This window comes from Cloeon dipterum, chromosome 3 (genome assembly GCF_949628265.1).
Source record: "Cloeon dipterum chromosome 3, ieCloDipt1.1, whole genome shotgun sequence".
NCBI classification, from domain to species: Eukaryota; Metazoa; Arthropoda; class Insecta; order Ephemeroptera; family Baetidae; genus Cloeon; species Cloeon dipterum.
This window is the reverse complement of record NC_088788.1, coordinates 27,563,596-27,588,684: the sequence shown is the minus strand read 5'-3', so window position 1 is coordinate 27,588,684 and position 25,089 is coordinate 27,563,596. Positions and strand designations below refer to the sequence as shown.

Genomic DNA, 25,089 nt, shown 5'->3' with positions numbered 1-25,089 from the left:
TGTCTTATTTCAATGCCCCTGGTATATATAGATTCAAACGTCACTTGGATTAGCTTATGAACAAGTTCGTGTTCAAATTTTATTTGTTATACAAGCTTCACTTTTGAATTTGCAGTCAAGAATTTACAAGTTAATTAAAAAAACCCTGACCACAATCTTTACAAGTTTTTCAGCCATGTTGAAAAGCTGGATTGATTAAAATAAATACAACTTAAACATACAGCTGCGAAAATGAGAGAAAATAAGATGATTTGCAGATCATTCAATATAATAACATGCTGTGTTAACTAATCAGAGAGCTGCTAACAAGAGAGCTGGCAATTGGCAACATTAATAATGATGAGTAAATCGGTAGAGGAGCTCAGAATTTACTCTACTGGCATTTGCAAAATCAAAACGAATTCTTACGTTTTATTACTGCGAGTTGAGCATGTGAGTGTGTGTGTGTTTGTCTGTGTGTTGAAAAATACTATTTATATAGTGTAGGATTAATTATTACTGCTGGGTGTTACTGTCTCAAACAACACATTACTTGGTTACTTTGAAATTTTGTTAGTACATAAAGCATTAGATTCTTTAAAAATTTACTCTCGATGAAAAATACATGGCACAGATGTACAACTAGTAGTGATTAATATCAATCAAATTACATAAATTATCTCGTAGTTTACACAAAAACTGGCAAGTGTTGCAAGTAACAAAATCTGGCTTGAGTTAAGCAGTGAACTCTCTGAGCCTGTCGGGAAGCAATACTGATCTCATTTCGAAGTGCAGCAATGCATTGTTTTGCTTAATAAATTCCTTGGTCGGTCAACTTCGATTGTTGTGCCAAATGTAGGAAGAATAACTAAAAATACTTCGTCAAAGGCACAGATCATGGCTTGTTCCATTTTATACAATTCTAGTATCGATTATTTTACAAATTCGTGTTCTACTCGTTTTTAAGAAACATCCTTCGTATTAGTGTCCTTCGTTAATATCCTGCTCGTTCAGTCTTTAGATCTTTTCAAAAATAATTTTCTTTAAGAAGTGCAATAATTCCAAGTAAAATAATCACATTTAAAATTGCTCTGCTGGTACACGGTCAAACATATTATTTCTGATTCTGTCTCACGTTTTTCCCAAATTTTCCGGACAGACATTAATATTTTAAGAAGGGGAGCTATCACATTTTCAAATATCAAAATTTACATCTCCAGATAGAAGCAAACACAAAAGCTAAAATATTTGAGAAAAGTGATATTGTCGTGGCAAAATAAGTATGAATAAAAAGTCAGCGGAAGCGCCGTGTGTTTTACCAAAGCAAGACCTTCTCAGCACGGCGCTTGCAATAAAGATCAAAATAAAAATGCTTGCTTGCAAAATGAGGAAGTCCTCAGACAGAATTTTAAAATCCAAAATAATTGATTCCCCTTGCCGTCATTCAAACACCTTCGGTTGAAACTGTCCAAACTATACTAGAGACTAAATATTAATCTGAGTTTTGTTAATAAAATCAACTACGCAATCATTACTCCAGTCCTAAAAAGTAAAGAATAAACACAAAAATGAGATAAATCTTCAACTGGCAATAAACGAGAGTTAAATAATGATTCATACAAATCTGTAGCTTAGAAAACTAAAAACCTTATATGGTAATGAAATACTTGCTGCGTGGGTAATTACTGTAGTAATCGTAGTAGTAGTAATATCATAATAATTATCTCAACATTATTGACAAGTGGTGTTACTCTCATTAAGTATCATTAAGCACAAAAGTATAATACATACTCGAGTGTGTGTTTTTTGTGAGTTACTAATTATTGTTGCTGAGTCAATAAATAATTGATTTAAACGTGAATCCGTGCGAGAAGGATGATGAACCCAATTTTGGCTCAGTGTCCTTCAGATGTGTTTACACCTGTGTTTGTGATGGTTAGTATCACAGCTGAGAGATTCCGCCGACACAGCTTTCAAAACAGCCGTCTCCGAATTGAAGGCATAATGTTAATCATACATTTACGTAAGTAGCTCTGACCGAATTGTGTAGCAGTATTTAAATGAAGGGGGGTGATGGCAAAATAAATTATTTCAAAATAAAAAAGGCGCGGTCTTAGGTCTACAAATCTTAAGAGCTAAAATCAATAGAAGAGAGAGCTGTTGGTTGGGCGGCGCAGCACTGATTGTTCAATTCGGAAGATATATCTTGTAATGGAATGTGATTCTTAATTATATCCAACAAATGGTCCACAATTTGTTTAAAAAGTGGGGATTCTCATTTCAGAGGATGGGATCGTCAGAGAACAAAGCCTGAAAAGCATAGCTACAATTTTGGTAAAATGGAAATACAAGAAGACGAGATTATTTCCCCTGGAATTACCAGTTTTCTGCTGTCTCAGACAAAAAAACGGCTTGTTCACTCTGCCCATGAAATTTAAGTTCTTTAATAGCCAATACGATTGATGGTGCAAGGAAAGGTTTAATCATCTTAAGAGAAGGTAAATATTTCACATCATCAACGAATGACACTTTCTAAATTGTAATATTTGCCTCCCGATGATCAATTTCCCTTCAAATCAATAATCTCTTTATGGCACTCTATTTTTTAAGGGTATCAAGTTGATTTTCAACGACAAAAAGTGCTAGTCGCCCAGTAAAATTTACGCCCAACCTTAACTTTGAGTATTCGTTCCGAGTATTGCTTGTTACATGGAGGACGGACAAACAAAAATCATTTCCAAAATAATACTATACAGAAATAAATAGAGAGCGATGAGAAGAGAGTGCGGTGATCACATGCTGATTGACGGAAGACGGCTGTCTCCGGGTCGTCGTCGAACGTGGTGTTGGGATCTCAACCCCTAGAGGGACGAGGTGGTGGTGGTGGCTGCAAGGTTGAGGGGCCCCTCCTCGCGCTCCTCCTGCTCCTCGTCTGACTCGTGGAGCTCTGTCTTGACTGTCACCAGCGCGAGGGCCGCGCCGTCTTCGTCATCGGGCTCCCCCGGGGAAGCCGAGTCTCGGGCTGAGTCACGGCCGGTAGGCAGCGATGAGTTTGATGAGGCACGGACGGTCAGGGTTGGCAACATTGGCGAAAACAGTAATGACTTTGAAAGCTGGAGTCGCGGCGACGACTCTGCGAAAGAGAAAAAATGAAGCATTAACGATTTGTTTGGACCAACAACGACTTACACACATAGCATTGAATCATGGTTTTAACGAATCAAGCAGGTAAGATAAGTTCACATCTTTAAAAATTGGTTTAAGTAATCTCGTTTGCCTGCACACGCGCAACGTTTCCATGAAAGATAAAAAAGCAAAATTGTTGCACCCTTGGGCAAAAAAGGCAAAATTTTGTCATTACTAAAATGCTTGGTGACAAGCACCAGTTTAGTTAGTTGGGGTGACGTCATAAGTTTGACACAAAGCAAACTGTTTGTGATCGGTTGTAAAAAGCATTCTTTCATTCATTAAATTAATTGTGCTTCATTGAAAGAACACAAGGGAAGTCCGCTTTGGAACTTTTTTCATTTCAACAGAAAATGAAGTTTATTTTGTGTTTAACGATGCTAAGAAAATTTGGATAAATTATCTCAAGCCATATTCAAGTTGAATATAATTAAAAACAGGCTTCATCCTCGTTGTCAATTAAAGAGAAATTCGTCGCATTTTTCACATATTCAAGTTATTTACAATTTTAACGGTCTGAAATGGTTAACCGAAAAATTTATCGGGAAATGGACAAAAAAAACCTGGACGTTGAAAAATTACTCATCGTTCCAATCGTCTCATTGAGTGGAGTACGCTTATTGAAAATAAAAATGGTTGGGCAAAAACTGGATTTGAAATTCGATTATGAAACAATCCTCATGTTAAAGTCCATAACTTTGAGGCTCCATAACTTGCTTATAGGTCGAAAAATTTTCACCTATTCAGATCTATGTTTACTATGTTGAATAGTACTTCAATGACTTTGATACATTTTTAAAAAGCACCAAAGCGAACTTTCCGCCAGATCATGTTTCCTATTGCCGTTACAACTACTTGCATGAAAAGTCAATGAATTTTGATACTTCGATACTTAAAATTTGATTTATTACAAAGTCTTCTCCCATTTCTTAAAAAATTATAGGCGGAAAAAATTGAAAAAATTGTTGATTAAGTTATATCACACGTTCTCGTTTAGTAAAGTAAGCTGTAGCAATCACTTAGTAGACTGCATCACCAGTACTTAACTTGCAAAACAGAATCCATAACCGTAGAATTTACTGCAGAAAATTCTGAATCGCTGGATGTCAAACAATTTTCATTTCACTTTTACGACCCATAACTTTTTCATTACATACAAGAGTAAATCTTTAAATTAAATTACAATGATATATTAATTAAAAAGTATTATTGTATAGAAACAAATTAGACTTATCTCAGAATTTCAAGTGTGAGAAGAATTGGTCTGAAAATGGGAGAGTTCTTAAAATCTTCTTACCTTCTGTCTCTGGAGGACTGGCCAAGGGATCCCCGTTGGTCTCGGAGGTGGCACCACCTCCACCACCGCGCGTTCTCTGCCGCTTGGGCCGACGCCTCCGCGTGTGGATTGTGTCCCTGCGCATGGTTACTGGCCGGTTCACGCCATGCAGCTTAAAGTAGAGTCCGCACGCGTTGCACACCATGTCTCCTTCAGCATTCCTCCTCCAGATGGTGGTGGTCTTTGTGCCGCAGTTGGTGCAGCACAGGTCGACCCGCTTTGTGGCCAGGCTGGGCTGCTTCTTGAAGACGTTCCACGGCGGACCCTTGGCGCCGGCCAGCTGCGACAAGAAGTGCGGTTCGGCGTCCATTGACTCAGACTGCTCTGGAGGGTCATCCTGGTGCGTATGCTGCTGCTGCTGTTGCTGCTGCTGGCTGCGGGACGCTTGCAAGGCAAGAATGTCGGCGACGGAGACGCGCGGGAATAGGACAGAGCCGTCTGATCTTCGAAGCTCAAGTCCAGAGGATGATGGCGACTTAGACGTTGACGAACAAGGCGTTGTTTGAGTGCGTGAAATGAAGGTACGCAGATCGAATGGCTGCGTCGGACTACTCATCTCCATTTTCTCGTCATCTTTGTCCTTAAATGTCCTGAAACGTAGAGAAGATTCACGGTCAGGAATCAACTTTGCAGATGTAAAATAAGTAAAAATTTATTCACGACGTAACATTCAAAATAAACGATTTAAATTAATTGAGATGAAGCTTGTTCTTCCTTGATGTGCTATCATTATATATTTGTTTGTGATAGGAACTCGACCTTCACGATGCTAATCTGTTAAATTCAACTTTTTAGATCAGCCCTTTTGTTTAGCTAACTTTGTCGAGTTGCTTTTTAACTATGAAAACATAGTTAACTGTTTTGAGTCATCAAATTTTTGTTTGTACAGAATTATAAGCACATTTGCAGTGTTCCTTGTTCTATTTTCAGATTTAAGAGCTGATTTTACTTTCAAAGATCAAACAACCAGCATGCAGATGCCAATTTAAAAATTCTCCAACGGCTTTGTCGCACAGATCACGTGCAAAGTTGGTTACCTCATATCCTGAAGCCAACTGGCATTTTTCTGGAAGTCTCTGACAAATTTCTCCGCTTGCAACGCTGCCTCGGAAGCACTGTCCGCCTCGCCTGTTTCTTTTTTCATTTTAGAGCTGCCCTCCGAGAATTTCCTCGTAAACTTCTTTAGCGCTGGCATCCTAAGCACAACCATCATTTCGTCAGATTCTTTCGGTTTTAATAGTACCACATACATTTTGTTGTTGTTCGCACGAGGCGCATGATTGTCTTCTCTGTCACTGAATTCTGCCTCTTCTCTTTCGTGGTCGCTATTTAGCACAATGTGGAGGGCACCTTCTGCGTCTTCAGGCTCAGACTCGCTGCCCTCTGGAGGAACTGATTTCTCCTCTTCATCTGGCGGCTCGTCGCTCTCAACTTTTACAAATCTCGACACGTCTGTTTCCATTGGGGCATCATCTTCTTCAGCGCCAGAGCTGCCACCAGCTTCTGTTGTTTCTTCCTTCTAAAATTGATACGCATTTCTAGTTCATGCCAAAGTCACGCAATTTAGTTACCATAATTTTTTTAAAGAAACATTTTGATAATTGCGAACGCAATTTTAATTCAACCAATATTATCACCGTCATCAAATGGCTCTTTATACTCTTTAGTGTTGAGAGAATGATCGGCAATTATTGTGGAATATTAAAGTTGAAAATAGTAAATATAATTATTCTTCTTTAAATTTAATTTTGCACGTTTTTATAAAAAATAATTTTTTCAATCAAAATTTGTTGAGATTCAATTTTTTATTCATTTAGCAATTTACATCATTTGATAGATGAATTAATTTAAGTTCTATCAAAAAATCAAAAAATGCACAGGTTTAAAATTTGCAATATTTTTCCAAATTTCGAATGGTTTTTTTTATTCATACCGCTTTTTAAGATGACAATTTGAAATTTCTTAGAATTTTAACTTTACAGGCGTGGTTTTAGTGAACCATAAATAACGGGAGCTATTCCTTTGGAAATTGTCATCTTTCATCAAACACTTGAAGCGAAAAAACAACATTTTGCGACTCAATAGGTGCGTTTCCCTTGTTAACTTTTTCAGTTGCGAGAAATATGAAAATCTTACTTCATATTATATTCCTTTTATTTTGTATTTTCCCCAAAATTTGAGAAAAAAGAAATTGTATAATTACCGGTCGGATTGATAAATGCTGCGTGTAATTCAGGTATTGCTTCAGAATGAGATCTGATTTCCGCGAGACCTGCAATAAAACGATTTGGTTGAATTCTGCTGACGCGAAGAGTGTTTGTTTGGCTGCGGGTCACACAATTCCGCAGGAAAACACTCGCTCTCTAAAAACGCACCTCTCTGAAATCGTACAGCACGTCGAGTTTGTAAACACATCTGTGGCATATCAAGGATGGCAGCAAGTCATGTTCAGACACCTGAAACACCACAAACGAGTGTTGCCGGATTAAGAAAAAGTGCGAAAAGTGGTAAAAAAATTTAATTGGTATGTTAACTCAACAGCCTTCAGTTTATTGGCACTAAAATTTTTGCAAAACCTTCCGTTTGTAGCGATGGTGAAATTGCGGAAAATAATTAATTTAAGGAAAAATATGTGAGCAATGTAACGGCTAGAAAATTTTTAACACATTAAAATCATTTTTAAAATTATTGATGGATACACGGTTTGAAGGAAAATGATCAGGAAATTTTTCAAAACAATAAGCCTCAAATTTTTACTTTCAGTTGCCTCTTTCTATGGGGCAGGTGTGTAAATTATTGATTAAATCAATATATAACGTAATATTATTTTTTGATTATAGGTTATGTTTATTTTAAAACTGTGATAAATTTGTCAAAATAAATTTTCTTAGCAAATTGTATGTTAAAAAAAACAAATAGAGAGAAAATCAAACAAAATACTGCATTATTTGAGTTGAAAAATGTACAAAAATAAATTAAAATTAAATATATGACGTGTATGATAATTTAAAAAAAATAGGTCGTCGATGCAATAGCACGACATTAGCTGATTCTGTTGAGATTATAAAATATTGCTCGCGAAGTAGGAATTTCAAAGGGATAATTTAGGTTTTCCATTTTCTTAAGAAAACAACATTCTTAACTTTTGATTATATAAAATTAATAATATCTGGTCAGAAATTTTTTTTTAATTTTGATATAAATGAATCAGAGGGAGATGAATAATGGCAAAATAAAAATGCCCTGAATGTTGTTAATTTCAAGCGAGGATTCATAAGATAATGACCTGCGTTTTCAAAGATATATTTTTAAAAAGCAAAGCATAAGACTGTCTGCCAAGATCTGTCTAAAAATAAATATCCAGCATAAAGCGATGATCACAAGGAAGTCGGTAATGCATTCAGCGCGCCGCCCGAAAATAAACACCAAAGGGTGACACCTGGGCTTGAAATTTGAGGGTCGGGCGAGACGGAAAATTTGGCAGTGCCGTCGGACAAATTGTTTACTAACAAGAATGGAAACCAACGTGACAGGCAACACGTTCTCCGACAGGTGTTGGCAAATGATAATTTCCGATCAGATTGTTTATAATAATTTAATTATGCCACTTAAAATGTGACTACTTCCGACCCGGAGACGAAATCGAAAGCAGCTCGAGAGCGGCGGGTTGCATCACGGCGGGATATACACACCTCTGATCGGTGGGACCGATTAGAGAGAGAAACGAGCGAGAGACTCGCGGTGAATAAAACACGGAATTCACGGCCGATAGGAAAGTATAGAGGCTGCTGCGGCACTTTTTATCAGCGCCAGCCAGCAGTTCCCCGAACGAATCGCCAATGGCGGTGAAATCACAGCGCGCACGGCCTTGCGCGTTATCAGGGGCCGGGGTAAGCCCCCCGTGCGGCCCACGGGGGTCCCGCGGGAGGTGACCGGCCAAATTTAGCCGCTCGCCAGCCCCGCTGATAAAAGAGGAGTCGGGAAACGCGATATGTCACGGGCTAAAATTAGATAAGATAAAAACTCGGCCGTCGCGGCCCCGGGGGCGCTGCGGACGCCGTTCGGGGGCCACCGCGGGCCCGTTTCGGGACCCTGGAGGCCGCCCGACCGGTCGGCCGACGCCGGCGGGGTCGGTTGGCGGCCGACGGGGCCGACTCCGGGCCAGATGCGTACCAGGACGGAAAGACACGTCATGATTTTGAGTGGAAAGTTGCGCTGCGAGCCCTCGCCGTCGAAGATGGACAGTTTGACGCCGTCGCAGGACAAGCACAGTCGGCACAGCTCGTAGAATTTAGCCGGCACACTACACATTTTGACTAATCGGCGGCCGACTTTTCGCACATGAAAACGCTCGCGCTCGCTCGCGGCCTCCTTCTCTCACACTCCACTCAATGCAGCATCAGCATCACTTCTCGCAGCACCAGTCCGCACAAACGGGGCACCTCCTCATCGATTATTCTTCTATCGATATTTTAATGCTTTTTTAACCGGTTTTTAATCATGTAAAAAATTAGAAAGTTGCTGTTTTTGAACCAAATGGACGTACATTTTTGCGTAGAGTGTTCTATGAACACTCAAAATGGTTTTCTAAAATGAATTAAGTATGTTATTGAGTTGAAAGGGTATATTTCATTGTGTAAAATGGTTCAGATAATGATTGTATTAACCGGTTTTTAAAAACCAGTACGCTTTCTCTTCAATAACACCGATACTCTGTTATCTTTGTTTGAGTTTCACATGTCTCGTCGTCGTCTTTTTTTATCATCAGGCTGACTCGATTGCCCCCTCCCTGCGCACCATCTATGGGCACACATTTTTCTATTTCACAAAATTTCTCTCATTCTGAAAACTTTTCCCGTAATCTCATTTTTTTATCGTGTCACTCGATGGTCAAATTGCGTGTTTGTTTAGAGTTTAAATGCCTCGAGCGGTCATTGACTGCGATTTCAGCCACATTTGGCCGAGATAATTTGGTTGATACGGATTAGAGGATAAGCGTAATGGTGGCGCGAATAGTCACCGTTCAAATATGGTGCTCACGAGGAAAGTGCGTACCATTGGTGTTATTTTGATATCGTGATTGTGGGTTTTTACTCTGGAATACGCCATTCCCATTCCTTTAATTCCGTTAAGCAACGTAATCCAGTGTTATATCAATCGAACCATTACATTGGTTTTGGTAAATTAATTATGACTAAACCTTAAGATGATATTAAATTTAGGAAAAATAAATGTATATTTTAGGTCACTGGCGGTCGTTTGTGAACTGTTATCAGAACAAATTTTTCGGATTTTTCTATTGAAAGAAAAAGCTTATTGTCCTCATTTTAATATAAAACACATCTGCTAACATGTCGATTGCTGCATTAAACGGCAAAAGCCTGGAAAATCCTTGTTGCCAAACGTTCCTTAGCATATTCAGTTGATGCAAAAATTGACCTAATTTTAAGTGGCGTTGTGAATTTTTGAGAAAAGTGGCTGCAAAGTTAGCACACTTTTCTCCCTACGTGAAATCTGATTTTATTTCAAAATAACCCATTATGTGTCATACAGTGTTGAATAGATCTTGACGAGAGGAATCGAAATCTGCCTAGAACATGTAGTCAAGCACATGTTTTGAGAAAATAAGAAATTTTTGAATTTTAACTGTAGCAAGATCCTATTTTGAATGTTACAAAAGTCTTTATCAATCAACTCCTTATTGGATCCAAAAATTCAAATAGTTTTCAATTGCTGCCCTGCATAAATCCACTTAAAAATTCCTGCGCACAGGATATACAGAGAATAATATCAAAGGGGTTAAATCAAAATAACAGACAGATTTTTATTGATCACCATGTAATATTCGTTTATCTTAAATAAATAAATAATAAAATGCTGGGACAAAAAAGAATAATGTCTGTGTACACTGGCTGAATGAGAGATGTCCACAAGTTTAACCATTTGACTCATTTCCACCACGCACTACATAATTCATTAGGTACAAAAACATTTGCGCGCAACAATAGAGACTTTACAACCCAATTCATACATAAGACCTAGAGCAATCATTCGATGTAATATTATGGCAAGAATCATAATTTGTGGCTCAAGTGTTGGCAGCTGAATATGGAAACAACCACTTTCCTTTTTACTAATTATTGTCAAGTAGTCAATACTTTAGATGCTTTGCCCTATGAAAATCTCGCGATCAAATTTTACCTCTCTGCTGTACAAGGGCGAGTAAAAATTAACAATTAAAAGTTACGAGTTCCCTGAGTGTAACAGTTAAAATCATAATTCCATGGATAGTCATCTAATTTAGATATTATGAACAAGAGAATGTTGCGACAGAATAAATGAAGAAATGAGCTGCCAAGAGAGCAAGGCTAAAATCGCTTTTTATTAAATTAATCCTCATTCGTTCACTTCAATTGTTTATTTTTTGAGGCTACCTCATATAAAATCTGTCTGGAGAATGGAGCCATGTCCACAGGAACAATTGCACCAGTACACTTTTCTTTTGTCGTCATCCCTACGAGTTTGGTATAAACAACGGTGTTGCACATTTTGATACACAATACATTTCAAAATATTTGCAAGGCACAATATTTTAGGGCGCAGGATGTTGTCATTTTCTATCTTTATGTCAAAAAAATAACTTTCTTCTAGCGTCCATTCACTCGACTGGTTTCACTTGGGCCATGACTTTTCCTTCCATCAGGGGCACAATTTCATTGTCATCCATAACTTCCTCGTTGACAACCTTGGTATCTACATCATCACACTCGGTTTTGAAGAAATACCTATGGAATGGGTTGGAATGTTAGCTCAACTGGCCACGTTTAAAACTGAAGTTGAGGTTTACCTGTAAGTTCCCTTCTTAGGCAACAGCTCCTTGAACTCTCGCAGTGTGAGGTGCTTGTTGGTTATTTTGGTCCTGTATGGCACTGCCTCGTCGCAGAATGTAAACACAACTGTCGTGTATTCAGACGGGGCTCTGCTCAGGGTGGACACCAAACTAGAGGGGGGAGGGTTCTTCTTCAGGGTGGAATGTCCACTGCCACTTGATTGCTCTGTACTTGGCGAAAGCGGAAGCGATTTGCCTGGCAACGCTATCCCGAACCTGCATCCATGAGATCAAGAGTTAAAATAAATGACTGCAATGATCCACTGAATGAACTATTTGCAACATTGAAAAGACCATATATTAATGGCTATGAGTTTGCAGCTGGCAACCATATTTTAAGTGCTTAGGAGAGCTTGGCAAATCCACAAAGTCATGTTAATAAATGCACAATTAGAAGGATAAAAGAGTTACGTTTATTTAAATTATACTCATCATAACACATCCACTTTAGTGCCAGGAGACAATTCATGAGCCTAAAAAATTGTTTCTGGTATGTTTTAAGTACATTTTACCAGTTTAGACAATTTAGGGCAGCTCTGGCTTTGGCCCCAACATTTTTTTACATACTATTTTATTTGTTTAAGGATCAACTTAAAAAATAATAAATGCTCTTCCTCCAGGCAAAAACGATTAAGAAAAATCAACATGGTTAAGTACCTTTGCCTGACAATAGATTTCGCCTTCAATCTCGCCTCCTCTGCCTTCAGGTTATCCTCTAACCTTCTTCTCGCTTCCTCCAGCTGAGTGGGTGTGTGCGGATTGTCAATAGGCGGCATACTGGGGTCGGCAACAAAGGGTTGCTTTGGTGCATCACACCACGTCGCTCCTTTCTTGAAAGACGTGAGCAGAGCTGAACTCCTTTCTTGCGATCCAGACCTTGAGCCTGTGCCACCACTCGATTTTTTGCTGGTCCTCCTGTTATTCACATTATTATTAGTGCACATATTTTCAAATTTGAAAAAATACTGAAACGCTCCCTACTTGCCTTTAAAGCAGCTATGGATTTATCATTAAAACATAAAATAAGAACTTGCGTTTGAACAATTGTTTTACAAATGAATCAAAGCCAAATATTGTTTAAAAATAGAGCATGCAAATGATTGCAAAATAAATTGATAGTTATGAGCTCACTTTTCCCTATAGAACAAAAAAATTTAATTATTCTTGCACTTTGTTGAGCAAAACATGAGCGTAAATTTCGAATCCATACATTGGAAACCAAACGTACGCTTGTCTCTGGGTGTTTGAGGCAGAAGCTCCTCCAGATCTACTGCTCTTATGCTTTGAGGATGAATCGCTGTGCGAATATCCAGCATTGCCAATCACTTGCCCAGCCTCGTTTTGAAGGAGCCAGTACATCACACGGCTAATTTGTAAATTAGATATGAGTTACAAGTAAACAAGTAACATTCTTTAAATTAAGGATTAAGGTTTTGTTTATAATGACGAGAGCGCAAATAATGCATTCTTTAGGTGACTTCACTCTGCCTTTGAAATAATATCTAGAAAATTAAAACATTTACCTGTCCTTAGTCTGGCAAGAAGGCGTTTCAGACACAACACTGACACCGCTATCACTCTGGTCAGTCAAGGTTCGACGCGTGCTGCTAGGTTTACCCGTCATTGACTCCTTGCTGAACATGCGTGATGCGTGGCCCTGGGTGGCATAGGGCTCGACCGGTTGCTGGCCGCCACAGTCAGGCATTGATTTGGACTTCGGAATGAAGGGACGGTGACTGGAGTCCATATAGTCGCGAACGTTGCCTGAATCGGCAGACAGGGTCGACACACCATCCTAAGAAACACAAAATTTGTTAAATTAAATGTCCAGGCGTCCCAAAATCTGATTGTTTACCTTGTCCTTTCGTGTATGCCTTGCATACATTTTGGTATGATGTTGAGCTGCAGCTGCAGAGAAGGCTGGTAAAGAATTGGGCGTAGGAGATTGCAGCGACTGGAGTCCTCCCTGAGAAAGAATTTGTGAATGTTTAATATCAAATAAAAAATTTGAAAATGACACAAAGAAACTACACTATGGTACAAGGAATAAAAAATTGATTAAAAATGCAGCTTACCCTCATAGGGAGGGTCGTCGCTGTCCTCCAACTGTCTGGAGAACTAGCTCTTGGGGATACCATTACAGGGGTGATGGAAGGCCAAATTCTTGAGACATGCATATCTGTGAGAGGAAAAACAATGAGTATCTGTAACTACTGAGTTTCCATTGCACATTACCGAGTATGGATTGATCATCAGCGCTATTCAGTCTATCAGCAGGGGCAGAAGAAGGCAGGGCGGAGGAAGGCATTCCTTTGTCACCTATCAGCAAGCTATCTTCAAAAGTTTCTTCTAACTGCTTTGAGTCTCCATGTTCACTAGTTGTTACCATCTCCTCTCCCCCACACTCACCCTGCAAATTAAATTCATTTTTTGAATAATTAAATAAACTGCCATCAGTTTAAAACTGCCATTTAAAATTTTGGCAGATATTAATCAAGGCAGAAAATCGCGTTTATTTGCGTACGCCATGGAGTTAGTCTTACCTGGAATAATTTCTTATCCAGCTGCTCTTCCAGTTCTCTTTCCTTTGCAACTATTTCAAGTTTCGCTAACAAGATCTTGAAAAATTCTTCAGGCTTCATAGGCTTCAACTAAGAAACAGATATGTTAGCTAGCAACATCAATGTTTTTCCTCTTGAACACTTACATTTTCTCTAGGAATCCTTTGCGTGCGGGGGATGATTGTTATGTCCAGGAAGGGCTCTTTGTTGATTGGCTTACTTTGCTTTTTTATAGACCTATAGCGACTGCCATCACTGAAAAACCGGAGTATAAAATATACTAAAGTTTCTTAGGCAGTATTTTTACAGCAGTATGGGCCATTTAGAAATATCTGCAAGTTTCTAATTTAAGTTCACAATTGAAAAAACCGTGCGAAGAAATAAATAAAATGAATAAATATAATAAAGCCTGTAATATGCGAAAAATCTCAGCTTTAGCATAATGTACAAAATTAGGAGGCAGATTAAACAAGGCTGGTTTTACTGGAGCTTTGCTAGAGGTTCATGGAAACTACTTACGCAGAGCTGTTAGTAACTGAGGCGCTATCAGATGTGTAAGCGTCTGAACTGAGGCTCTGGAGTTCGCTGTCCTGCCTGGACACAGGATTGTAGGAGGAGTAGAGAAAAGACTGCCGTGAGGGCACATGGTAGGGGTTGGGAACCATTGACGTCATGCTTGTCGCAGCCTTTTTTAATTGGACGTACATACTACTCAGCAACATAAAACAATAAAATTTCGAAAGTAAACAAAATGAAACTGGAACAAATTTGTGCAAATGTAAAACACTCAGGGCATACACAATATGTACAAGTGATGCGCTTTTGAATGCATGCCACAAAGGATTGTAAAACAAACCTGGCTTCAGGTAGAGGCCGCGACTCTAAAGCTCTTTCATTCTGAGTTGCCCTCAGATGGCTTTTGGTGAGGCTGAGGGATGCATCAGTGCGATAAGCTACTTGCAGTTCAGAGTCTTCATGCAGTGTGGGCAGCAGCCCCATAGGGGCTGTCAGTTCTTTGCCGTTGCTGCTTGAGGAGCTGCTGCATTCCTCTTCACTCCCTATAAGCAAGTCATTAAAGGTAAAATCAATTTTACTGCACAAGAAAATTGATCTTCAAGAGAATTATATTTTGATTATACTATTTTAAGTAAACAGAAATGCACAAATAGCGAAAATGGATTGTGCAAAATTCTCTTGAAATTTTAGCTAGCTGATTTGTAGCTGTGCTGCAACCAGAGAGAACAAATTATTGACGCACTATTTCAATCAGATTTTGGTTTGAGAAAACAGGTTTGTGTCGACAGATTTGTTTTTAACTATTGACTTTTCTGAGGCACTTATATAAGACAATAATAATCATGAAAAAATTAGATTTTCACCAAAATGGCATTCAATTCTTGAGTTAATATTGGTCCTTTGATTTGTTTAAGTTGTGGAGGTGATTAGGTATTTAAATTAAATTTAATATTATGGTGTGATGGGCCGCCACAATATCATCACTGTACATAAGCTCTAACATTCATGGAAATTAAGACCAGGAATGAATATTGAATCATTTAGGTTAATTCTCACCGTCTCCCAATGCTCTGCTCTGCATAGCACGCACATGCCGAATATATGTCTCTGAACGCAAGAACATTTGATATTCGTTTTCGTTGATGTACATCATGACCGAGCGCTGAGCTTCATCAAACAAATGCCTGTCTAGATAAGTTGGATCCTTGGGAAATCCTTCCATCTTCGCGATCACCTTCTTGCGCACCCTTTCGTCCAAATTAATGGTTTGGTGTTTTGCTGTTGCTGGGTTGTACTTGATGTAAGTACGGTATACGACGCGCATCATTTTTGCCGCTCTCTCATTGGGCTGATTCTTCATGCCTTCACAAGCAAACCAGAAGTTGAGGTTGGACTTGCATTTTTCTTCCGTTAAGAAGTCAACAAAGAGTTCAGAGCCAGTGGGGTCTTCTAGAAGGTGAGTCAGAGATTTGGCCCACAGGAGACAGGATGGGATCTCCGGGAAGTTGCTAGAGGTGGCTCTGTCACTAACTCCTGGCAAAGAGACTCGACTGGAATCTGCATATTGTGCTGTGAAAAAATTTATTTACTTTTTGAGAGAAACTAATAATAATTTAATCTGATGGTGAACAAATTTAATAGCAAGAATAACAAATAATTTGTCATGAAGTTAAGGCCAAACTTAATTAGCATCTTAATTGGTTGGGATGGTTTAGGGTTAGTATTGTTTACCAAAATGTCAAATCTTTAACTATTTTGTTTCACTTAACTTTTAGGAAACTGATTTGAAAGAAGATTTGATGTTGAAATTGTTGAATTTGACTTGTTTTTACAGAGCGATTTTTTCTTCAGTTCAAATCTTGTGAAATGAATTGTTTGAAAAGAGAACATAGTGATATTTATGAAAAAATATTTTGTTTGCGCAATTTACCAAACGTACTATTTCCTATGTGATAGTCCCGAGGATTATAAGTGAAACTGCATGACGACATCCATTCAGGCTTGGAAACTTCAGAGAATGATGTACCGCTGGCCGTAGGCTCTTGTTCGCAGCCTGTAAAGTGAACGTTGAAATTAGCTCATTAGAGATATGAGGCTAGTTTGCACTGTACCTAAAACTGGCGGCCGCGGAGAGTTCTCATCAGAGGTAAGTAGGCCCTCTGGTGAAGCGCCTGGCATCGTGAAGCAAGTGGTGGTGGAGATGGAAGTGGTGATGTCGGCTCGCTGTTCGGTGCCCGCAGTGGTTGCCGGCAGCGAATGGTGACTCATTATGACCCTTCTCGATCGGGACGGGGTCGGAGCTCAGAGCAGGCACAGCATCAGCTCGTGCTTCAAGCATTCCTGAACCTGCTGCAGTGACTCAACAACCTGCAAGAAAACGGAGAAACCAGCTCAGTGAGATCAACGGCTAGAGTTTCCACTTTTTACAGAGCGCATAATTAGTCGGCCATATGGAAAATAAGAAATAATAAAAAATGAGGGAGCACAAAAGAGTCTGCGCAGGGATCGATGAAAAGAGGCTGATTCAGCCAGCCCCGCAGCAGGGCAGATCTGCCTTCTCCCATTGTGGCTCTGAAGAGGAAGGGAGAGGTGGGTTCGGGGCGGCCCGATGATGCTCGACCCGGAGATCGATACGGCGTCCGGCTGCCTTCGGAGAGGGGGATGCTTGGCTTCGACCCAGCCATCTTTGCTGCAGACAAACTGCTTTCCTCTGCCTCTTGTAGGCGCCTGCGATGCTCATCTTCAGTCAAAAGTGAAAACACAAAGACAAAGAGCTGAGCTGGAATACCCGGACGGTGTTCGCTGGAGCTGTGAGCTCATTCGGGCTTCAAACTCTCCACTCACGAGCGATGAATGGAAGCTTTGTAGAAATAAACAGCCAACAATGCAGCAATATTTACCCTCATCATAGAAGAATTATGATTGACAGAACAATAGAGAGACTGCTCCAATTCGTTTCGGCTAGGGACCCCTCAGGTAAGACAGGTTTTTTGGCAGAAGAAACAGAGACGACTTGCAATACGCTCGGCTGCTATCGAACTATTGACCAAAAGCCAACAAGAGGAATCCGTCGCCCGAGTCATCACCGAATGCGCAAAAGAGCAAGCGAGCCTGCCCGTAAATACAGCTGCGCAGAATATGCGTCCCGAGCAGCATTCGGGTACCAACTCCCAATCACAATCGGCGTGATTCACTCTTGAGGGGGAGAAACCACCCTCGATTCCATCCTCCCATAGAAAATAATTCACTCGCCCTCAAATTAATGATCCGAAGCCATGTTGGCGAAGAAAGACGCGGCTTCAGGCTCCAAGGCTGAAATCATTTGGATAAAATGAATTGAGCAGGCAGACACAATAGAGAACATACCCCGGCTTGTACTTTGCGAAGCTGCGGCTGCTGGCGCACAATGGAGATATTAAATATGAATTTCCTGCTAAAAAAACGGATTTGTTGGGGGAGGGGGTTTGTAAGCCAGGTTATGATTGGCAGGTAAAATAATTGAGCAGCGGGCCAGAAATGAATATCAGGTGCGTACAATGGGAATGGGAACAGGAGGGTTGGCTGGCAAACACGTTTGCAGGGCAGTAGCACGCAGACTGTTGAGCAAGCCACTTGAGCGACTTGCCAGCCAGCCTCCAACTAACTACTTTGCAGTTTGCAGCACCAGCCATTTGCATGTGAGCATTTATAATTAATCTTAACTACACTGTGCAATTTTTAGAAATTTTCTAGTAGGATTTCGTTTTACATTTTTTCTTATGAGATATGATTTTGGAGGTTTTAGGCAGTTCATAGAGAGATGAGCGACAAAACGAAATTCATTTTGTGAAATTTTTGACCTGCTGCTTAGATATTTTAAATTAGCGTATCAAGTACGAAGATGCCAAAACTATTAATCTTCTCTACCAATGTATTAATTCTTTTAATTATGCATCAGAATAATATCAACGATCTCAGGTTATTAAAAATCTGGGACTGTAATTAGCAGGCAATATTTAACAACCCTGAGCATTTAGTGGAAAAATTATTGCAGAAACGGACACATCTTGTTAAAAATTCCACTTTCAGGGGTGGATGAGCTCATAAATTAATTATATATGCTGCTGTTGTGCACACACAGAGGGCTCATGACACAAACAAGAAAGTAACCCCAGCTCCAAAAGGGGTGTTTGAATAATTAAGTAGCGAAAAAGGGAAACTGCTTGGCACGTGACACGGGATAGCATCTAAATTCAAATTTTTCCCAAATGGTTGCAGTGTGAAAATTAGCAGACTTAAAAGGAGTGTGTGCATGGACGGTTGGGTGAGCGAATGCACTGCAGCAGAAAGACAACTCCTCTTCAGCTCGATGAAACTGGAGTCAGTGGGTGTCTCTGAAAGGCGAGCGGCAGCAGCAGCAGCAGTTGCAAAGTACAAAAGCCAGCCAGGCAGTCATGTTCTCTGAGGCGACTGACTTCTCCTTACTCTCTTTTGCGGCGTCTGCGTCTGCAAGCAAGCAAAATTTCAGTCTCAGGGCAAAAGTGAGCAGCATTGAATTTAAAATTAATGCGGAGCTTGAATGAAAGAAACGTGTGTATGAGTGAAAAGCAAGCGGAGAGAGGTTCACAAGCTAGCGGTTGGGCTCCATGCCGGCTGTGTTTATGTGCGTGAGGGAAGCTCTCTCTCCTTCCAAGCATCGCTCGCTGCTGGCCGGCCATGTGAAAAAGCGAGCGCCGCTTGGTGGCTCCTACCAAAATTAGAAGATGCGATGACGGCTAACTTTAGATGAGCAGCGAGCATCCTTGATGTATTCAAAAATGCCGAGAAACTATAAAGAACGTTGACAGCAGCGGGAATCATCGCGATGATGTCTATTTCCAACACCTAAAATGCCGAGTGAGCATCAAAGCGAGTCCAACGCCGACGCCGCTGGGCCAAATAAAATTATCAGCTGTGAAGACGGATGATGGAATTTTTAAATCCTACATCAACTCAGTAGGCGAGCCCAAAATTCCTTGTTTTCATAATTTTTCCCAAAGAATGTGTACGTGCATCAACAAACAAGACAATTTTGTACGTAACAGCAACTGTCTTATTTGAGTTGTAAACCACGCAATTAATTTTTAAGAATCCTGCCAAGTTAATAAGACCCAAGAACTCTGACACATGTTTAAAATGACAAAATTTTATCAACAAATTTGACAGTGCCAGTAAATAATGCAAATGCTTTCAGGTCATGCGATTAACAGAATAAGCCACTGCAATACAGTAAACAATCCAATAACTTACGTTGAAGAATGCCTGCTCCCATTGAGCAAAATCAACCACAAATTTTGCAATTTTTACTTGCTTGAGTGAGAAACACGGACCAACAGTTCGCCGACCAAAACGAGGATCGCCTCGCGAGAGCCAGCTGAGTAGAAATAATTCAACAACACTTGATGGGGGCGCTGAAAAATATTCTGTCAACTGCTGCCCGCAAAATAGAAAGGAGAATCATTTTGGCAGTAGGCAAAAATTTTGCACGACTACTTTTCGCGCTTGCAATCAGCGGCGAAAATCTCAGGGCACAAAGGCGAATGCAGATTTTCGGCGGCGATGATAGACAAGCATGATGGAATATCATTATAAATCCAGCTCTCAGCGCGTCCAAGGTCTTGTTCAGCCTACTATAAGTAAAATATCTGTGCGGACTGAAGGAACGACTGGTCGGCCGGCGAGACAAAAGAGACGAGAAGAAGAGAGGCGACCGCCACAGAACCAGCTTCTTTCCAGCTTTCGTATCAGCCCAGAGAGTGGAGAGACATGTCAAATGATTGCAAAATGGATGAGGCTTTTACCAGTCAAATGGAGTGTGCATAATAGATGGAGGCTTTTAACATCACTGAATAATTGAGCCAGAAACTGACTGAGTGACACTCTTTCGCGCCCTCCAAATTATACATATGTAAACCAACTCATCGGTTTTATTGCGCGCTTTCCCGATTGACAAAAACAACAAGGCGTGGAAGGAATTCCCTGCTCTGAGAGCTTCCTTTCAAATTTCTGTGGCGTTTTTATGGTAAGTGATAAAAATTTATTAAAGTGGATTCACCGCCGCGGCAGCAGTGGCGGATAATTTTCAGTTTCTTCGAGTGTGGAGGCCCAGGCGTTAAAAGTTGAATACCGAGTCTGCATCTTTTTTGTTCTTTTGGTTGGGCGCTCGCTCTCGCGCTGGCTCGCTCGTTCGCCTCCTCCTCTGATTTTACCACTTCTTCTGTTCCATTCTATCTGCCGCCTTCTATACCTGCCGGGTTATAAATTTTCTTTTTTTCTCTCTCTCTCTCTCTCTCTCTCTCGTTCTTCTTCAGGCCGAGCAAAGGTAATTACCTGTGTGCCTGCCGCGCACTCACCTCCCCCCTATAATTTATCTTATATATTTTTACGCCGCTCAACGCAACACTATAAAGGATTCCGCTGGAACCCGAGTGGCGGAGATTAAAATATGAAAGCACCACTAATTTGAATATTACCTTAATTATTCCCGGCAACGTTCACACCTGACGAGCGAGAAAATCAGCTAACCTTGAGCTTGGGTTTGTCAAAATTTGTAATTAATCGTTGAGCGGCGCACTTCACTGGGACAAAGCGGCTGAAGAATTCACAGTGGCGAAGATTTAAAATAAAGTTTAAAATAAAATTAAGATATGACATAGCAGTACTATATGGAAGTTGAGTTTAGCACACAATTTCCAGCTAAATCTATGCCATTAGGCGTGATTTTCTCCTACGCAGCTTGGTTGGCGATCATTGTTTCACAAAAAGTATCTGTCGGTGACTTGCAAAGAAAGGCCAGCCACTTGAAAAAGAATGAATGTAGGAGCGAGCCGGTCGGTCGGACGGATGGAGCGCAAAAAGACGCAGTAATGTAACTTAAATAAAGTATGCGAGCGAGTATACATATGTGTGCTCAGAGCGCCGGTCTCTCTCTCTCTCTCTCTCTCTCCGACTCGAAATAAAAACCAGTAAATCAACATTTTTGATTCAAGAAATATGTGCAGCGCGATATCAAAGTGAAATTCCGCGGTCAGCTGCTATATTGGCCATTAAATCGTGTTCGCAAAAACTAAAAGTGGTCCGGCGGCGGCTCCATCAAGCCAGAGGCTTATGACAGTTGGCTTGAGTGCCGCCAGAGTGTCCTCTGCGAATTTGCGCGAGAAGCCGGCCTGTGTGGGATAGGAATTCTATATACAAAAGCTCCTGCTTTTTATGGCCCCTCATAAAAAATATGATTCCTCTCTGTCCATAAGGTTTCTTCTTTTCAGTCTTGCAGAAATGCCTACACACAAGTAATAATCCTTCAAGCCGACCAGACGACACGAGTTCACCGAGAAGACCTATTTTGCATCCTCCCTGCTGCACTTAAATTATTCATCACTGGAAACAATTAGGGAAGCATTTCGAGTTCGCAGCGCGTCAGCTGCTGGGCGACGCACAAACACGGCTCAAGCCGGATTCTTTCTTTCAGAGAGACTGAAGTCGCTGCCGCCGCTGGAATTGCTGAAATTTTAAAGAGAAGAATTTTGATTAAAGTGGAGGGTTCTTTGCCGTCTTGTGCTCGGCTTAAATCCAAATGGCCGACTAATGGTTCCTGCGCACATGGGGGACGGGAGACACGAGGCTTTACCTGTAACAGAACAGAAAGAGGGTTGAAAATGATGCGTAAAGATTGGTTTATATTATCGATAAGGATGCACATTTCTGCAGCAAAACTTGCGACTGTTTTCCGCAAATTGTTCATTATATATTGCAATATCTACACTAAGTTTTTTTTATGTCGCCACGGAGTGGTTGGTTGTTCAAACCGCGTCTAGCGAGCCTGCGGGCGGCACTTAATTAAATTAAGAGGTTTGTCCCTCACGCGCGAACGAGCAGCTGGACGATCAGGCGCATATAAATAAAATGTTAATTAGCGCAAGTGGATCAAAAGGGACGCGCAGCTTCCTGTCCGGCGCCAAAGCGCCCGCAGGGGCGGCAATGGCTACTGCAGCAAGAGTTATTGCCGACGCGTCACGCCTTTTGCCGCGAGTTCAAAGTAAAGGTGCGGGTGCACGTCAGGGAGAAGGGAGAATGGGGTGCGTGCGTGAAAGGCAGCCAGATTGTGATGATGATAAATGAGGTGGCGGTTACCAAAATAAAACATCCATCTCAGGGGGATGATGCTCGACCAAGCGGTCGGCAACAGCAAAGGAAACTGCAGGTAGCTTTTCATGTGCGTGGGTGTTCTCTACTCAGCATGTGTTCATCAGGGGACCATTGTGAACAATTCTGAGAAATGCAGTCTAAAATTGACAAAAAATGTGACAAAGTGAATTATGGGGAAAAGTTTTTGGGTCGATTGACTAGACACGTCTTAAATTGTGCTTAACTTATTTTACATAACAATTCGGAAAAATACAGTCTAAAATTGACGGAAAATGTGAAAAAGAGTTTGTGTTTTTGGGAAAAGTTTTTAGATCAATTCAAGAATAAGGATGAAATAGCTTGTGTATCAAGAGGAAGCTGGTAACCATAGCTTTCAAGGGCACGTAGGAGGGTGAGAGGAAAAAATCCGTGCGCTCTTTTGCTTCACACCCGGTCGCAGTTAAACAGCTTTTTTACTCTTTGCTCTCGACACTAAATTTTACATTATAATAATAAAAGAGAAGGCGAGCACGGGAGAGATCAAAGGGAATACGGTAAAAAAGCAATTGTGGCAGGCAGTGGTTTTAGTTTTGATACCGTTTGAAGTGTAAAAGCCTATTAATTTAATGCTGCTGGCACCCCTGCACGCTTTCACCATTTGCTCCCAGCGCGTTTGACATTAGTGGTATGTTTAAATTAGACGAATCGCGCGCGCGCCACTGACATTGCCTTTCGCTCCTTTGAAATCTGAAAGGGCCAAAGAGACTGGCTGACTCTGTGTACGCGCCCAGACAAAGTCGCGATCGCGAGCGTGCAGACGGATGGCTCCCACTTTGGCCACTGATGAGGTAAACAAAAATATTTGGCAACAACAGTGACCCCGAAATACGCTTATTGCACTCACCTCAGGCACCAAAACAAAAAATAAACGATTCTAAAACAGCCGTGGGATTTTTTCTGCGCCAGGTCAACAGTTCTGAGCATTGATATTTGAAAGACGTTTAAGATTAGCTTTGATTTCACTGACGGTTACATGTTCATTGCATTCTTCATGAAGTCTTCAAATTTATCAATTTACATATTGTCTCATGACAGAAAACATGTCCATATTTCAGATAATGAGCGCTAAATGAAATTATCAAGATGAATGCAACACTGCGGAGATGAACTATCGAATTAAAATTTGAGATCTAAGATTAAAATAATGTATATTGGTATTCAGAGGCCAAGGTTCTTAAGCGAATCCGAGCGGAAAATTAGCAGTCAATGAATTTGAGATAACTTGTTTTGAAACGACTGAGCAATCTGAGCTGATTAAAAAAATTCTACTTAAAGCACAATTAGCGGTGTTGACACAAACACTTTCTCTGTAATCAACGTAACGCTACTTTTCTATTCGACAGCAAATAGGAAAAATCATTATCTGTGGATTTTGAGAGTGCAGCAATATCTTAATGAAATAACATAATTACAATCGGCAAGACGAAAGCGAACGCTCTTTGGAGATCCGCTAAGTGGAAAAAACTTATCTCATCCGCCGGCTCTGTACACAGTAAATGTAATAGATGCTGGATAGATAACGATGCTCACACGTACCGTCTTATCGCGAAAAAAGTGCGGCCGGCGCCTCGAAAGGCGGTATTAACTAGTTCCAATCCGGTGAGATAGCCACTATGATTCTGGATTCTGGTTGGCGATTTTCGCTTGGTCACCCGCAAGGGGCCCGCGATCGAGTTAATTAATAAAAATTGCCACAGCACTCTCGCGTCTATATGCTTAATGACGAAGCGCGTCCGTCCATTAATGAACATCAAAAAGCAATCCACCGCCACCGCCGTCGGTCCGAGAGCTGACTAAACGACGTTTTTCTTCTCCGCGCGAATCCTCTGGCGGGCCGACCTTTGCCCCGAGTGCCCAAGCAACGAACGCTCCGCTGCAAATATGCAGCAGATTGAGCAATTACGCCGCTTTAACTCTCTGCGTGTGCTCGCAATTAGGATTAATTGCGAAAAAAGTGCAGGTCAGTGTTTTTTTGCCAAAAGCGGCAAGGGACGTAGCAAGTTTTCATCGATATTAAAAACTCTCTTACCGCTCTGAGCTTTGAGCGTGCCGCTTATATGTGATTGCAGGACTTAAAAAAATATTAAAATAGTTTTGAAACAGACCAGGGCTATGATTTGATCTCTGTGCAATCTAGCTCGAAACAAATGCCTCGCATCCATCCACGATTTGCTCCGCCGATTCGACGCGCATAGCGTGAAATATTAAAAAGTTTGGCCCCATATTCAACGTATCGAGGAAGCTTCGAACATTCCGTGTCAATTTTTCGTCCCCCTGCTGACGGGCGGAATATGTGCTGACAATGCGACGTTATTTCCTTTACGCACGCCGCGAATGTGTATCACTAAGATTTCGAGAGTCTCACAGATAAGAGTTTGCTATGATCGTAGGAAAGAAGAAATAGAAATCCTCTCGATCGA

The 25,089-nt window shown here is 40.8% G+C and overlaps 2 protein-coding genes across 7 annotated transcripts in view; both read right to left on the bottom strand.

Moving 5' to 3' along the window:
• Positions 1–49: 49 nt before the first annotated feature.
• LOC135940897 (uncharacterized) lies at positions 50–8,948 on the bottom strand. Its single transcript, XM_065486014.1, has 7 exons — positions 8,675–8,948; positions 6,877–6,957; positions 6,705–6,773; positions 5,752–6,020; positions 5,539–5,697; positions 4,463–5,091; positions 50–3,112 (listed from the first exon to the last, which is right to left on the bottom strand). Exons 1-7 carry the CDS (start codon positions 8,810–8,812, stop codon positions 2,841–2,843), a joined length of 1,617 nt encoding a protein of 538 aa, XP_065342086.1. The 5' UTR covers positions 8,813–8,948; the 3' UTR covers positions 50–2,840.
• A 1,352-nt stretch (positions 8,949–10,300) lies between these two features.
• Positions 10,301–25,089, bottom strand: part of Axn (protein axin) — a 30,444-nt gene continuing 15,655 nt past the window's right edge. The window contains exons 1-16 of one of the 6 annotated variants that reach the window (XM_065486002.1): positions 17,720–18,162; positions 16,579–16,834; positions 16,398–16,520; positions 15,524–16,036; positions 14,808–15,009; positions 14,471–14,659; positions 14,098–14,206; positions 13,934–14,041; positions 13,626–13,800; positions 13,466–13,569; positions 13,246–13,356; positions 12,914–13,185; positions 12,619–12,756; positions 12,048–12,305; positions 11,349–11,606; positions 10,301–11,286 (exon numbers count right to left, since the gene is read on the bottom strand). In XM_065486002.1, coding sequence (XP_065342074.1) covers positions 11,160–11,286; positions 11,349–11,606; positions 12,048–12,305; positions 12,619–12,756; positions 12,914–13,185; positions 13,246–13,356; positions 13,466–13,569; positions 13,626–13,800; positions 13,934–14,041; positions 14,098–14,206; positions 14,471–14,659; positions 14,808–15,009; positions 15,524–16,036; positions 16,398–16,520; positions 16,579–16,735 — 2,844 coding nt within the window. In that variant the 5' untranslated portion in view covers positions 16,736–16,834; positions 17,720–18,162 and the 3' untranslated portion in view covers positions 10,301–11,159. Of the gene's footprint in view, positions 11,287–11,348; positions 11,607–12,047; positions 12,306–12,618; positions 12,757–12,913; positions 13,186–13,245; positions 13,357–13,465; positions 13,570–13,625; positions 13,801–13,933; positions 14,042–14,097; positions 14,207–14,470; positions 14,660–14,807; positions 15,010–15,523; positions 16,037–16,397; positions 16,521–16,578; positions 16,835–17,367; positions 17,669–17,719; positions 18,163–25,089 lie in introns of those variants that run through there. The other 5 variants (XM_065486003.1, XM_065486001.1, XM_065486004.1 and 2 more) reach the window with 5 other exon arrangements.

Excerpts from the sequence above, each read along its gene's own strand:
- LOC135940897 (XM_065486014.1), bottom strand. The coding sequence starts at position 8,812 with ATGTGTAGTGTGCCGGCTAAATTCTACGAGCTGTGCCGACTGTGCTTG. Across the intron at positions 5,698-5,751 it reads CGTGCGAACAACAACAAAAT|GATGCCAGCGCTAAAGAAGT; the intron begins GTATGTGGTACT and ends GGTTGTGCTTAG. Across the intron at positions 5,092-5,538 it reads AGTTGGCTTCAGGATATGAG|GACATTTAAGGACAAAGATG; the intron begins GTAACCAACTTT and ends TCTACGTTTCAG.